The sequence below is a fragment of the Lepeophtheirus salmonis genome, chromosome 1, assembly GCF_016086655.4.
Source record: "Lepeophtheirus salmonis chromosome 1, UVic_Lsal_1.4, whole genome shotgun sequence".
Taxonomy (NCBI): domain Eukaryota; kingdom Metazoa; phylum Arthropoda; class Copepoda; order Siphonostomatoida; family Caligidae; genus Lepeophtheirus; species Lepeophtheirus salmonis.
This window is the reverse complement of record NC_052131.2, coordinates 26,184,356-26,199,393: the sequence shown is the minus strand read 5'-3', so window position 1 is coordinate 26,199,393 and position 15,038 is coordinate 26,184,356. Positions and strand designations below refer to the sequence as shown.

The window sequence follows — 15,038 nt, the reverse complement described above, 5'->3', positions numbered from 1 at the left end:
ATTTTTTTATTTAATCTACAGATATTAATATCCGAAACCACCCCAACACGGAATGAAAAATTGGTTAAATACATTAATGTAACATTTGTCTATGAGGGTTATTCAATACACGCCGTTAACTTTATTATACCTTCACTACGAAATGAAACAAATAAAAAAGAGCCAAAATCAGTTAGTATCAGTTATTCAAGTCTTAGTATCAATAGAACAATTATTCAATCATTGTTGAGAATTCCTCAATTTATAAGATGAACTAATTCAACTCTAAAATGAATCAACGTTCAGAGCAATGATAAGAGAAAAAGAAGCTGAAAAATCGACACGACAACTCACGACAAAATAGAGTTTGCATTGTTTGTGTTAGTAAGGTAACACCCAACTAGAGACTGGTCCTTTATGAAACAAAACAAGAATTAAAATCGCACTTTATCACATTATATAACTCCTTGGCTAACCTCCTCCTGTGAACATCCCTGTAAGTCCAGGTGAGTGACATTTTTAGCTCCACCAAGGAAGTTGATCGGAGGTTATGTTTTTGCTTCTGCTTGTTTGTTTATCTTTTGGTCATCAGGATCACGGCAAAAGATACAGATCTATTTTGACCAAACTTGGTAGGAAGATTTTATATGGTCACAGTAAGAGGCCATTAAATTTTGAGAGGTCAAAGTAGCGCATAACGCTAATAATGAAAGTGAGAAAATTGGAAGTAATGTCTATAAGCCTCTATAAGAACTAGAATTTCTTTTTCAAACAACAAGGGTCGTAAAACCCTACCCTGGGGAAAGTTAAAGGAAATCAATTCCTATCTCTTGAAAGCTCTCCTTCTCTTAACCCATTTAAAGGAAGGGGAAACAAATCAGTTTCCTATTTTTACCTACGCTGTTAAGTCATCAAATTATGTTGGGCACGGGAGATCGGGGAAACAAACGTAATAATGAAGAGTAAGTATCATTTTGATGTTAAAATTAAATTGTAATATCTGGAATCTTTTCAGGAGCTTTAACAACTACTTGGCCATGGTCAAGAATAAAATGAATGATAACTTTGATCCCATTTCAAACAAATTTTCATCTCTACAAAACAGTGAGTCAATACATATAAGGATAAGATATTATTTTTTTAGAAAGATAGAAAAAAATATTCAAGTTGGCCTTTATAATTCAAAATACTGTATGCAATAACGAATCAAATGCTTTTTTTTAAGATGATAATATTTTACTTTATTTATAAAAGTAGAATGGGCACTTGGTAGAGCTTAAAACCTCCGCCTAAAATCAAATTGAGTTATGGTTCTCAATTTGATCATAAGTTATGGTCGACTGTGCATTTTAAACGTTTTGTGTTAACGTGACTTAGACTTCCCAAACTTGAATAGCCCCTTACTGTGACCATATATACCTTCGTATTAAGTTTGATCAATATTTATCTGTAATTTTTGCCGTAATCCTGCTGACTAATGAAACATCAAAGAGGGTTAAAAACAAAACTTTCGTTGGCGGTGATAATAACCTTGTTATGGCATTTTTTAACCATTTAGGTCCATATTCCATTTGATGATTTTGTTTTTTTCTCAAAAATTATTTCTCTTTGTATTTCTAAAATGACCTTTTAAAAAAAAAACCAATCCCTCTCTAAAACCTGCCTTGGATAAATTATATCATTTGACAAAAACTTGCAATTTTGTTTTATATTCTAAAGGCACTTCTGGTAAGCGACTTTTTAGTGAAATCCAACGAGACATTGCCTCCTGGCGTATCCGTCTCCAAAAGACTAACCAGATTGAGGCGAGCACACATAACGAGTTGTTTTATATAGACAAAACGAGAGCCTTGGCCGTCACGGGTGGAGGAGAAATGGATTTACTCAATCAAGTATCCAGGCTTGAGAAAAAAATGCTCAACTCCGGAAACAGTCAAGTAGATTTGAGTTGGGACATTCATTATAAGGTTTTCTGATGACTATTTTGGTTTTTGAAAAAGTAATCTTACTTTTTTTCCATCTTTTTCTAGGAGGGACTTCTCAATTTTAAAAAGGGAAGCTATGATTTGGCTCTAAAATGTTTTGATGAGGCCATACGAAAGGAAAATGATCACGAAGAGGCCTATATTTATAGAAGTAAGACTTTTCTGGCTTTGAATCAACCTAAAAAAGCCCTTGAGGACTCTGAGAAAGCCATATCTATCAATAGAACTAGTCACAGTCTACTCATGGGTGATCATGAGTCAATATCCTCTAAGAAATTGACCACGGATTTAGAAAGGTGAGGACTATAATACGTATTTCTAAAATGGTACATAACCCCTCGATAGACAAAATCCTCTCTGGAAAAATCTTGAACAAAACTCAAGAAAACAAAAAAATCCCAATTTTTTAATATACACAGCAAAAAAAAGTTTGAAAAAAAAGGAATTTCCATTATTTTTCTAACTACTTATGACTGCATCATCAGGTAACACAGTAATTAGGCTATTAAGATGAAGGCTCAATATGTGTATAACATTTTTTTTTTTTTTAAATCAAAGAATTTTTGTTAAAAATTGAGCTTCATCAAAAAATCCTCCCTTTGCCGCTATTATTGCTTTACAGACTTTTGGCATTCTTGCTTTTAGTTTTTCAAGATAGGCCGCTGTAATATCATTCTAAGCATTCTTCAAAATATTCCACAACTCATTCTTACTCGTGGGGCACTTGTCCCGAACTTTTCTGTCTAGGTATTCCCACAATAGCTCCATCGGGTTCAAATTAGGAGATTAAGTTGGGCATTAGGGTGATTCTTATTTTTCTTTTTGTTGAAATGTCCAGGTTACCAGGTCAAAATACGTTCCTCGAAATTGAGAAATATTTAGAGATAGCTCAACGGCCTCAAAGTTTTGAAAATTGCCAATTTTTTCAAAAAAAATTACCTCTTCCTCGATTATCTTGAAAACAGTTCATACTACAGTTTTTTATGTTTGACAGTTTTTTTAAAAATGGTTTAGTTTACTCTAAGATATATTATTGCTATTCTAAAAAAAAAAATCATAATAGGAATTACAATGCAAAATAGTTGAAGAGATAACTAATACATATATATAACTTGTTGCATGCAATGTTTCTACCTATTTACTATTTTTCTTCTACAATACATGATTCTTTGTTTTAATTGTATTATTCCTTAATTTGGTATGTTAAATTTGTACCATTTATCGGTCCTACAAAGGTGTCCAAAATATCACAGTGCCCTCTATGAAGCATAATTTCTGATATGCACATCTGGAGTACTTAACTTACAATTTAAATTCATTTGACATGAATTGGCTACTAGTATTATACGAAAATATTAAGGAGGAAGAAAATCTTTAGTTACTCCAGAAGTTGCATCAGCTCTTGATTGCACAAAAGTGTCTAGTTAAAAAGCTATTTTTTATATATTATCAGAATCAGTCTAGAGTATGTGCGAAGACATTAATGAGTTTACTCTAACCAAAATACTATTCGTATTAAGAGAATTAAATATAAATATACCTTGTGTTTCCAAGCTTCCATCTGGTACAGGTTAATTGCAAGCTACTGCAATTTTTGAAGTCGTTCAAGATTGGGGAGTAGCCGAGAATATTAAAGTTATGTGTTGTTTTTTTACAACCAGCTCAAACACAGGTAGAAAAGCTGGAACTTGTGTTTTTATTTGAGAAAATGCTAGATTAAAAGTTATTACCGCTTGCATGTAGACATAACATTATATAATTAATAATTAGCTTAGTTTTATTTACATGCATGCATGGGAGATACTCTTGCAAATGATATACAAAACTAACTACGAGCCTGGAAAAGTAAATACTGAAATAGCATGTCACACAAAAGATTATTGAGAAGAAATTATCAATTTTGCCAACAATCATCTTCAACGGAGTCTTCCAAGAGATGATTATAAATAATTTTTGAATGTTGCAATAATATTTCTTGGGTGTATTTAAATATATAAATATGTCTCCAGGTACAATCCACCACACTCGTTGGTTGTTTAAAGTATTGTATTGTTTAAAAATTTGATTATTTATGTCACAATTTAAGATAACTTCTAAAGAAGAACAAGAATTGCGTGATATTCGTATCTTTATTGTAAAAATATATTTGAATGCATGGAGCTTTACTCCTACAGCCTTAGGTGCTCCATTTAATGATTCCATTTTGAGAAAATCACTAAATAATTATTCCGGAATCAATATTTTAATTCGGAAACGGCATTTCAAAAATTTTAAAACCATTTATGGTATTTATCTGAAAAGCTTGGTTTTTTGGCTCTATTTGATCGTCAAGTAAGTTTGGCAACGAAAAAAGAAATATTATTTTGAATGAAAAATATGGAAAAACAAAACCAAAATTCAACGAAAAAAATTATAAAAAAAAATTTAAAAGACTTTGTTAGAAAAAAAATCATTGAGATGCTGAAACTTCTAGAAGAGTTTTTAAAAGTTGATCCATAATTGTGGCTAAGTAACGATGATTATAAGAAATCCTTCGAAATAATTGATGCTCTTCAAGCTGTCAATCACCAAGCAAACACATAGGAGTGGTATTATTAAAGAATACATTGGATTGTTAACAACTGACGAGTCGCAACTTCAATTTTTATTGCAAGTTTGTTGAAGAGCATCGAAAGATGTACCTGGACTCGAAAAAAAAATCTGTATCTGGGATACCTTAGTATATTAGAAAAAAGGATAACCATTTATTAATATGCAAATTGTATAATAATGCTTGATAGAGTAGAAACTATTATTTTTATGGTCTAAATTATATTATGTTAATAAAGTTATAAACTAATAAAGACAAAGCAAAATAAATAATTATTAAGGATAGTGAGTTTCACTTTTTTATCTTAACTAATTATCAATATAAAAACCGCTCTAAATATACACTTTACCAATGGTATTCTTTTTTATAAAAAAAACTAATTGTCATTCTAAATCTCTAACTATTCTCCCAAATGAAAATATGTCATAAAATTTGTAGGGAAAAAAAGAAAAAATATAAAAACATGGCGGACAATGTATTATTTTTCTCTTCCACTGTTTTTCATTATAATTCATATCAAAAAAATATTTACTCATATAAAACATTAATATATCTCATATTAAATTTAGTCATCTTTAAAAAATTATTGAATATAAAAAGCTTTATCTTAAACAGTTTTATTAATAGTTGAAAAAAAAGTTACTTTTTTGAAAAAAAATGGCAATTTTCAAAACTTTGAGGCCGTTGAGCTACCTCTAAATACTTTTCAATTGCACTGAAACCTTGCCAATTGTATTTTTTAATCAATAGGAACGGATTTTGATCCGGCGAACCAGACATTTCAACAAAATAAAAAATAAGAAACAACTAACTGGCTATTGCATAATAATAGATCAGATTTGAGGGGCTTATTTCTTTTCCAATAAATTTTTGCAGACCTTGGATCTATATTTTGGGCCGTTGTCTTGTTAAAAAACAAACTTTCTTCCGATTAATCTCTGTCCTGAAGGAATGGCTTGCGTCTTCAGGATAGAATGATAAAAATTGTGAAGGAATTAACTACCAATCTCTCATACTTTCCAGAGAGAAACATTACATATGAAATCAAGCCTGGTCTCAACAGTTGCATTTTTACAGACAAATAATTAAAAAAATATTTTTTGGATATATATATATTTTTTTTAATAATTTTCATCGGATTAAAGTAAACAATATTAATAAAGTCATAAACATTGATGAAAATGAGGAAAACATTTTTGTTTTGTTTTCAAAAGTGTACATGCAGCCCAATATTTCAAATACACATTTAAGTCAATTATAGAACGAGTTAAGATACCCAATAGTTTGAACTATAGTTTAGAACCATCATTTTATATCAGAGACTTATGAGTTAAATAAAATCTGTCAATTTTACATCATTTTACTGTGACAATCAATGTAGTCTACTTTAAATTCAATTTCCCACCCACCCAAAGGGTTAATAGGAATAATTTGTTTATATAAATGGGATATATTTCGTCAATAATACAAAAGTAATACACACTCAATTTTGAGAAAATCCTTCTAGCTTGCTTTTCACATCAACTCACTCAAACGACTGCTACATAATAACTGCACCTCCAAAATGGCTGAAACTTTGGTGAGTAACTGTTAACAGATGTGAAATAGATGTGACTTGTTTTTATTATCTTGTTGAGGTCGGAAACTTTTCAGACCAATCTCGTAGTTACTAAAGGACATATAATACATTTTTGTGGTACTGTCTGTTCAGTTGTGACATCATTAAAAACGCTCTACCCCTTTCATTGGGAAACCCCTGGGATTGTATCCCTCTTCTTGGATCTACATACAATCTAAAATGCTGTTGCGGAACGCAACTACTTTCCTCGTATTGGAGTTAAGAGTTTCCAATGGTAAAAATGATGACTGAAAAATATATAAGTATAATGATTTTTCATTTGTGCCAGAAGGGTTTTGTTTCGCCTTTATTTTTTGTATTGATACAACCTATGATCTCAATAGCAATAATTATTTTTATTAGACTGGACTTTTACTACATTCGAGCCCTCACTGGAAAGGCTGAGGCTCTCTACGCAATGAAAGAATTTGAAAAGGCTCTAATGTTTTATTACCGGTCCCTTTTTCGACGTTCCAATTGCCCCATCATCATAGCAGGGATTCGAAAAGTAAGAAATAATACCTAGGTTCTTTTAACCTACACACGCAGTGCTTCAAAAATATGCTTTCTTCGTTTTCAGACCATTCTCTCATTACAAAACTGTTGTAATGATCAAAACTTTAAAGGTTATGAGGATTTGGACCTTGTAATTCAAAAGATTGGATACCCTCGTCGAGTTGAGAACAAATTGGATAAATATATTACCAGGTTCCGATTTGGACTTGCACCCATTTTGGAGGATGAAGAAAAAAAGAAAATGAGGAACACTAAAGGGATATCTGAGAAATGGAGACGACGACGACAAGGAACGTCGTGTGCCTCGCCCACAAATAAAAAAGCAGCCTTTGGGACGGCACAACATTTAACTAAGGACATTAAATTCATTAAGAAACTAATGCGTTTAGGTGTGGTTCAAATCTGCCGTCCAACAGCAGTGTCTACGATGGAGTTTTTAGCGGATCGGAAAAGCTTTTGGCATACACAAGGCCATTCCTAACCCTTCTTTATTCGTCTATATACTTAACTGCACTTTCTATGGGGTGTGTGTGCCCCCGCTACACAAAAAAAAAATCGCCAGAAGGCAATCAAAAATCTGAATTTGCCAGAGTTTAAGGCCTCTTAGCTGATTTTTGACGTGGTGAAAGCTATGTTAATTTGAAAAAAATGCGTGTTTGGGGTCAAAATTGACCACTTTCAAAACCCTAATACTACTCTAAATATGTATCAGTCAAAAAATATACTACTTATACAGAAAAGTCCACGGAGGGTGAAAAAAAATAATTTAAATTTCCAAAAATTTTGATTTTTCAAAAAAATAATTCCAAAAAATTTGACTTTTCAAAAAATCATTCCAAAAAATTTAACTTTTAAAATTTTTTCCTAAAGGAAAAGACTTTTTTGTGAAAAGCTATGGATATTTGAAATGTCTTTATAAAAATAATTTATTTTTGGATTTAAAAAAAAAAAATCTAAGCCCTTCCTTAAAATAAATATATATTTAATCCTTCCAACGCCCCTGTTATATTTTTTAGTATTTCGTTTAACCGTAAAAGTCTTGTTTTAAGATTTCTTCAATGATTAATTTGTGATTTTCTTGTTTTATCAAACATAGCATATAAAATGTAATACTAACTGTATAAGGATATCTTTGAAAAAAAAAAAAAGTAAGATAATGTACGATAAACCAGGGAAAATTCCTTTTTAAGAAATTAAAATGGTAAGTACCACACTCAAAATGACCTGAGAAGCCATTTAAGTTTCGGCAAAGTCATTTTTTCATTACTCTCCAAAAAGGAGCTGTCTAGTTTACGCCTATTACTATATTGATGTACAAATAAGCTTTAATTAGGACAAAAAGGAGTGTCTCTTATACATTGTATGTAAATAAATAATTTCTATTAGAAGAAACTAATTCATCAAAAATTATTTCTAAAAGTAGTTTGAAAAGTTCTTTTTCTTCTTTTTTTTTCTCCCCCTTCTTTTTGTGATTGAAGAAGGAGAAGTAAAAAAAAGTGTAAAACTTCTTAAAGAGAGCTGAAGGAGTAAAAAAACTTGAGGGATTTTGTTATTTTTATTGTGATTATTTTTCTCGTAGCTAAACAGTAACGAGATTATGCAACAACAAGAATCTCACTCCTCCAAAGAACTCTCTCTAAGGTAGTAAACCCTTTTCTCCATGACCAAGAGCAACCCTCTTTACCATCATAATATCCTAATGTACCTACCATAATCTACATGTGTAGTACGTCCGTCCTTCTCCTTCTCGTAAAAAGAGATAAAACGAGGGAAATTCATTCTTTTTCCTTTAGAAAGTTAAAAAAAAGTGAGCTGTGATAGTTCTTCTTATCCTCTTGATGTGTTCGTTTGGACCATGTTCCTTAGGTCCTTACTCTTCCTTCTCCTCTCGAGTGGAGATCTCCTATACCTTTCAACCTCTTCCTCCTTTTATAAACGAGCCATATCCATCAAAATAGGAGCCATTTTTCATGAAAATGAGCTCGCCGGCCTTTCTTACAAAGGTTTTCAGGTAAGATGACTATAAATTAGAGTGACCAGTTACCGAGGGGGGGAGACTTGAGACTCTATTTGGATTCGATTCCATATTTTGAAGCCTTGCTGACACGACTTCATCTCACAATCGAAGGCACAAGACTTTACATGGACTCCATAGCTAAGACTTAAGACTCAAAAGCTATTTTATACTGTAACATAGGTAAGCTTTAACACTACGGATCTCATATTATGTACTTGAAATGTGCTCAAAAGAAATTGAAGGACTCAGACTGAACTTCAAAAAATTCTTCAAGGACTCAAAGTGCACTCGATGAGAATAATCAAGGACTTTGATTTGTGGGAATAGACATGAGGCACCACTTGGACTTAGAGTACATAAGGATTGTTTTCCAATAGTGATCGTTACTGCTTTCTTTCACTTGGATGTATTGTCTTCTAATATCCTTTTCAAAGCGTAATATTGTATTACAGCAGTTCTTCCCAAATTTTGTACTCATCAACTATCCAAATTTCAGAATCTCAATAAAGTTATTCCTTTGATATTTTTTGTGTTCAGAAATTAAATGACTTTTTTAAATAAAAACCTTAAAAATTCAGTAACATTATTTTAAAGGCAAATATTTTTTAATTAAGTAGAAGGCGTTTTATACGAGACTTCAATCCTCCCTTCCCCAAAGTACCATTCCAAATCCCCTGTATGGGAATCTTTCTCCATTGAAGAATAACTGTTTCAGACATTCCTTAAACATTAACACCCTTCTTCCTAGAACCCTCACTGATGGAATCACAATTAAATATCAATACCACTTCTTTCTACATTTAGGTTATTTTTTTTTTTTTTATGTCATCATGGATATAGGCCTCAGTTTCACTCATCAATCGTCTAAATGATTTATCCAATGCAGACTCCATTATTCATCTCAACTATGACTCCCTTACCTATACAAACACTTCTAGCTACTACATTTCCAAATCCCTTTGTGATGGTTTTGAAAACAAGGGATTCCATGTAATCCTTGGACCTTCGGACCCATTGTTGAGGTAAGGTATTTTTTGATTAAATTATCTGTATGTGAGTGAACGCAAAAATCAATTTTGAACTAAAGTCATGAAAAGAAGAAATTTCCTATTTAGGTACTTTCAGTCCAATGAGGCATGAGCATTGTTTACATATATATTCGTTTGTAAACAGAGAGTGGTACCACCTTATAGTAAAGTAAAACAACTACCTCTATGATAATATTATATAATAAAAATAACATTACGGATGCCTCTCACATGAAGGGCCCTATTAAAATTATTCCCAATTTTTTTTTAAACAAGCAACAGATTGTCACAGCACCTTGCAGATAAAATTTGTTGTTTTAGTTTTATATTTATGGGATGAGTTGAGATATCCAAGAGTCTTAATTATAGTTTAAAGTAGCGTTTATTAAAGGGGGTGACGCGGCACACAGCTGTCAAAAAATAAGTATTTAGACATTGATAAACAGGGATGCTTTTTAAAATTGTCCCATATTTTAAAGACTTGTATTCCATAAAATTACTGTCTGAAAAGTTTTGTTGTTAAATATATTTTCGGAAAAAATATATTTAACAAAACATTAAACTTTCATGATTCCCCTGAAACAAATAAATTTTGCACAAAGTGGAAAAATCTCAAAGGGAACAGATTATAACTCCATTAAAAACTGGGCACACTTCCAAGTCAATCCAGGAGATTGTCAAGGTCAATCGGAAAATTAGTTACATGTGCAAAAAGCGATTGGAGGATGGAATTGAGTTTAATCAGAGTTGAAGAACCAAAATTGTGACAACTCCAAGGTTGGTCAAGGCTGTCTGTGAAAAAATTCGGCGAAATCCACGAAGATCCATATGGCCCAGGATCACAATGTAAGCAGAACCACAATTATTAAAGATTACATTAGGATCAAAACTTACAACATTCAGTATCGTCATCTTTTGTCAGAGGGTGACATTGCAAAGAGAAATGATAGAACCAAAGTTTTGCTCAACTGGCATGTAGTACATAAGAATGTCAGCATGATTTACTATCACGAAAAGTTATTTACTCTAAGTTGGACAATCAACAAACAAAATGACAAAGTCTTGACAAAAACATATGACGTCATTGATTCCATCCACCCAAAAATTTATCTATAAAGTGCAAAAACAAGAGGCATTCATGATTTGGGGGCGTTGTTGCTTCAAAAGGGGCATAATACCTATATTCCTGATTGGTTAAAAATTAATCAAAAAGTTTGTTTAGCAAAAACATAACCTCCGTTCAACTTCCTTGGCGAAGGTAATGAATAAGAAATTTCAATATGGGGTATATGGAAAACAAAAAAATGAATAGAACCATGTAGCTCAGAGGACAGCACGATCCGGAGAAATTATTCTCTTGAGCTCAATATGCGTAGGTTCGCGACGCAGTAATTCCTAGAAAAGTAAATATACTATGTGTATATGGACTTCAAAGAAGTTTGGAAACCTTTAATTTAGAGTATTCATTTGCGACTGTATTTGACCCCAACGTGGGCTTTGAAATATAAAAAATCTAACAATTAAAAAATTATTTATTGTAATAATAAATTTTTGCTAACTTGAAGTGATGTTTGAGGTACTTACAATGGATAAATCATAGTAATAAATTGTTAATAGAAATTGACGATTTTTTATTGAAGAATACAAATATCATCCTGACTCCATTTAGAGAAAATTCATTCTTGCTTTTGTCTTGAATGACTGTTTATATGTATGCAATGTAGGGAGAGGGGCGAGTTAAAGAATAATTTACTATGATTTACCCCCCAACAAACAAAATGACAAAGTCAAAAAACCACCATCCACAACCACCGCCAACAAATGTATATAAAAAAATAAAAGTATATAAACCTTTTGTATAAAGACAGAACCAATTACCTACCTTTTTTTCTTCTTCAATATTGAAAATAATTGGAAAATGTGTGTTCGTGATAATTTGTATTAATGTAAAGATTGTCCAACGTGATGTTGAGTGGTTTTAGGATATTCCATTCATCAAAAAAGCTGTAGATTAATAAAAAACAGGGCGAAAAAATTATTTACAAGCAAATAGATCTATAAAATGTACTAGAACAAAAATGTCCAACATTCCTTTTTTCATAAAAAAAACAAGAATTTAAGTATTTTCACCTGTCCACTAATTTTTTATGAAAACATATATAAATCTTTAATCGCGGTAAAATTCTTATTAGTATTTTGAAACTTTTTGATATTTATTCGACTAGAAATAGAGAACAAAATGTGGTCAAGGGGGATTTTATTTCATGACGTTATTTAAAATTATTTCATTTATGCTTTGTTCTATGAAGTAATTTTTCTAGATAAGAAATTTGTAGGATTATGAGGTTGAAAGGGCAATTTATTCATAACGTAACGACATCGCAAGAATGGGTTCCAATATCTATTTAGCATAATACCGTTTTTTGAAAGAAACATATTTTTATCCTAATACGTTTAAACCCCTATTTATGAAATTGGACTGTGGGTCATACCCAGACTTGCGACTGAGTCCTTCTCATAACTCCACAAATTCATTCACTTTGTACACAAGGGTCTTACCCACGTTTACAGTCTTTCAAAAATTTAATTGACCATGAGAACTGCAAAATGTTCCCGTTTTATTTCAATTACTTAGCTAAGCAAACACCGATTTCAACGTGAAGCATCTCGTTTGGAAGCCTTATTATTATACTTTTGGATCAACTAGGGATTTAACAGTTTCATACATTGCGTTTTCAACGTATGAGAGGAAAATACATCTTGGGTCCTAGTTACATGATGGTGTGACCCCATGGGCCAAGGATTATACAATTAGTGTAGCGTCTGACAGCTTTCCTTCTCGACTAAAGTTTTAGTTCTATAGATTCTAGTGTTTGTTCACACCATGCAATTGAATTTTGAGTACGTTAATAATATAACATCAACTTCATCTAAAAAGGAAACCGGAAGTTTGATCCCAACTAGTGTGGCTTTATTTGAGAGAACTATTTAAGCTTCTTTTAATGAAGCATGAGTTTTGTAGATCTTAGGCTTATCAAAAGGGCCAATTTTCGTGGGTAAGTAATTTTTTTTTTTTTGTTCCAACATTAAAATATCAAAGCTTCAGGGTGAAGATTCCTTTCTAATGTTACTAAAAATACCTGTATAAACTGATAAAAAGAATTCTTTTGCAGGTAAAAAACTACGGCATTTATAATAAAACTAAAGTAATTGATAAAAATATTCAAAACATTTCTCAAATTTAAATTTTAGATTGTCTTAAGATCCTTTTCAAAGCCCTTGAGGGGTATCTTGAAGTTGACAGAAGATACTTCATTTCTTCATATCATACCGCTACAGCAATAACAATTGCTCTTAACTCCTGAGGATGTAATGACATTATTATATTTTATTCTGTTTACTATTACCTTGGCAAAATTAGTATTAGTTTGTTCTAATCCTTTTATATTTCGCTTTACCAAGGATTTTAAAATGCCCACATCAGGATAGTCAACGAAGGCATGTAGAGTCTCCTTCAAAATCTGGGTACATTATGTAACTTTGCACACATATCATACTTCCTTTTTCTATCTCGAAACTGGATACAGAGGCAGTGGGTTGTTGAAATTCAATTATGGCAACATTTTAACTCTGGAAGAGATCACATTTCATCAAATATTGCGCCAATACTTTTTCTTGTATCTACCATGACCCATTACAATACCAATTACAGGATGAGCGTAATAGGTATCATGGAGAGGAACTTCCATGTCAACAAATCCATTAGCTTCTCAAACAGAAAATTACTATAAACATACATATATAGAAATATACTTTACAAACTCCAATGATGAATAGTATATTCTTCGCTTTCGAAGTTATTCCTTGTCATTAAGAGGTAGCAATCATTGAATTTCAACTATCTGCTGTCGCTGTTTACAATTTCGAGATAAAAAAAGAAAGTTCGACGTACAGGTAAACTTATACAATTTAACCAAAAAGTCATATTTTTTAAATGATATTTTAAATATGTGACTTCAATAGATGTTAGCTAAATGATGATTATTCAATATATACATCTAAACCGTATTTAAATTTTTTCCTTCAAGAAAAGATTTATTCCCAGCAATATCTCCTCCCTATAAATGTAAATTAGTGTTTGAGATAAATTGACAGTTTGATTTAAATTTTAGAAAGAGTTTTGTAGAATTCGAGGTATATGTATTTTATGATAACTTTTCAAAGGCAGTCGACTTTGAAACTAATCTTCTTAAGTTTTACATAATTGGTATTTGACCGGTATCATTTCTTTCTTTTTGAAGTCTGGAGATCTAGTTGCAATTTCTTCTAAAAATAATATGTTGGGAAAAAGTAATTTCGTTTTTTTCGCTTAATTTTAATACTGTATAAGAAGTCTTAAAATCCTCCGATTTAACCCAAGTATGCTCCGTTCTGTTCGATAACTTGTTGTCAACGATAATCCAACTTCATAATGCCCTTTTCGTAGAAGCCCTTGACCTTACTGGTAAAAAACTCGGACAACCAATTTTCACAGGCTTGTATTGAGGCCGAATTGGTACCTCCAAAGGGGTCACCATAGGTAGTAGACACATGGTCCCAAGTATGGACTGTAGGGTGGATGCATAAAACCTCCCATCCCAGCTGCTTGAGATGATGTGCACGGCCTAACGTTATATTGATGTTGTCTTCTTGTTCCCTATTCTCAAATGCTGACGGCTTCTGTTCTACCTCCAGCTTCAAACGGTCGAGTTGTACACAGTAGAGGGCAGAATTGAGCAGGCGCTCGAACCGAAAGAATATCGGCCTGTATACATAGCAAATTTTCTTGCTCGCTTTTGACGTGTTTTTTCCTTACAGGTAGTAACTGGTAGTCCTTTGAGACCTTCATACTCGATGTCCGATAATTCACGCTTGAACTAGAAAGCGCCATACTGTCGGTGATGCGTTTATATTATACAGTCACACCTTTACAGTAACTTATCGTATGTTTCAATGTGACCAATAATGAATCATATATAAATATACAACTTAGTAAAAAAAATGGCCGGAAATACAAAATAACATAATTTTGCATAATTTATAATAAAGTTTTTGAAACCAAGTTCAAATGGCAACTCTTCAGGTATTTTTAATAAACTTTCAAAGAAGTATAAGCCTCCAGAAAATGTTTTTCTCATCATAGTTTGTTTAAGCAAATGTACAACATTTTAAAAGTAAAGAATATAAGTGAAATGTTTTTTTTATGTCCTTTGAATAATCCCTGAATTTGTCTTTTTACGAACCGTTCCATAAATTTTTTTTAAAC

General features: G+C 31.9%; 2 protein-coding genes across 2 annotated transcripts in view; both read left to right on the top strand.

The window, feature by feature from the left end:
* LOC121125859 (outer dynein arm-docking complex subunit 4) overlaps positions 1 to 7,856 on the top strand; it is a 33,680-nt gene extending 25,824 nt beyond the window's left edge. Inside the window, exons 4-9 of the mRNA XM_040721141.2 lie at positions 22 to 941; positions 995 to 1,083; positions 1,699 to 1,946; positions 2,010 to 2,260; positions 6,536 to 6,680; positions 6,753 to 7,856. Coding sequence (XP_040577075.1) covers positions 898 to 941; positions 995 to 1,083; positions 1,699 to 1,946; positions 2,010 to 2,260; positions 6,536 to 6,680; positions 6,753 to 7,169 — 1,194 coding nt within the window. The 5' untranslated portion in view covers positions 22 to 897 and the 3' untranslated portion in view covers positions 7,170 to 7,856. The remainder of the gene's footprint in view (positions 1 to 21; positions 942 to 994; positions 1,084 to 1,698; positions 1,947 to 2,009; positions 2,261 to 6,535; positions 6,681 to 6,752) is intronic.
* A 417-nt stretch (positions 7,857 to 8,273) lies between these two features.
* The window catches only part of LOC121120753 (glutamate receptor ionotropic, kainate 1), a 31,555-nt gene continuing 24,790 nt past the window's right edge, over positions 8,274 to 15,038 (top strand). Inside the window, exons 1-2 of the mRNA XM_040715932.2 lie at positions 8,274 to 8,699; positions 9,546 to 9,727. Coding sequence (XP_040571866.1) covers positions 8,544 to 8,699; positions 9,546 to 9,727 — 338 coding nt within the window. The 5' untranslated portion in view covers positions 8,274 to 8,543. The remainder of the gene's footprint in view (positions 8,700 to 9,545; positions 9,728 to 15,038) is intronic.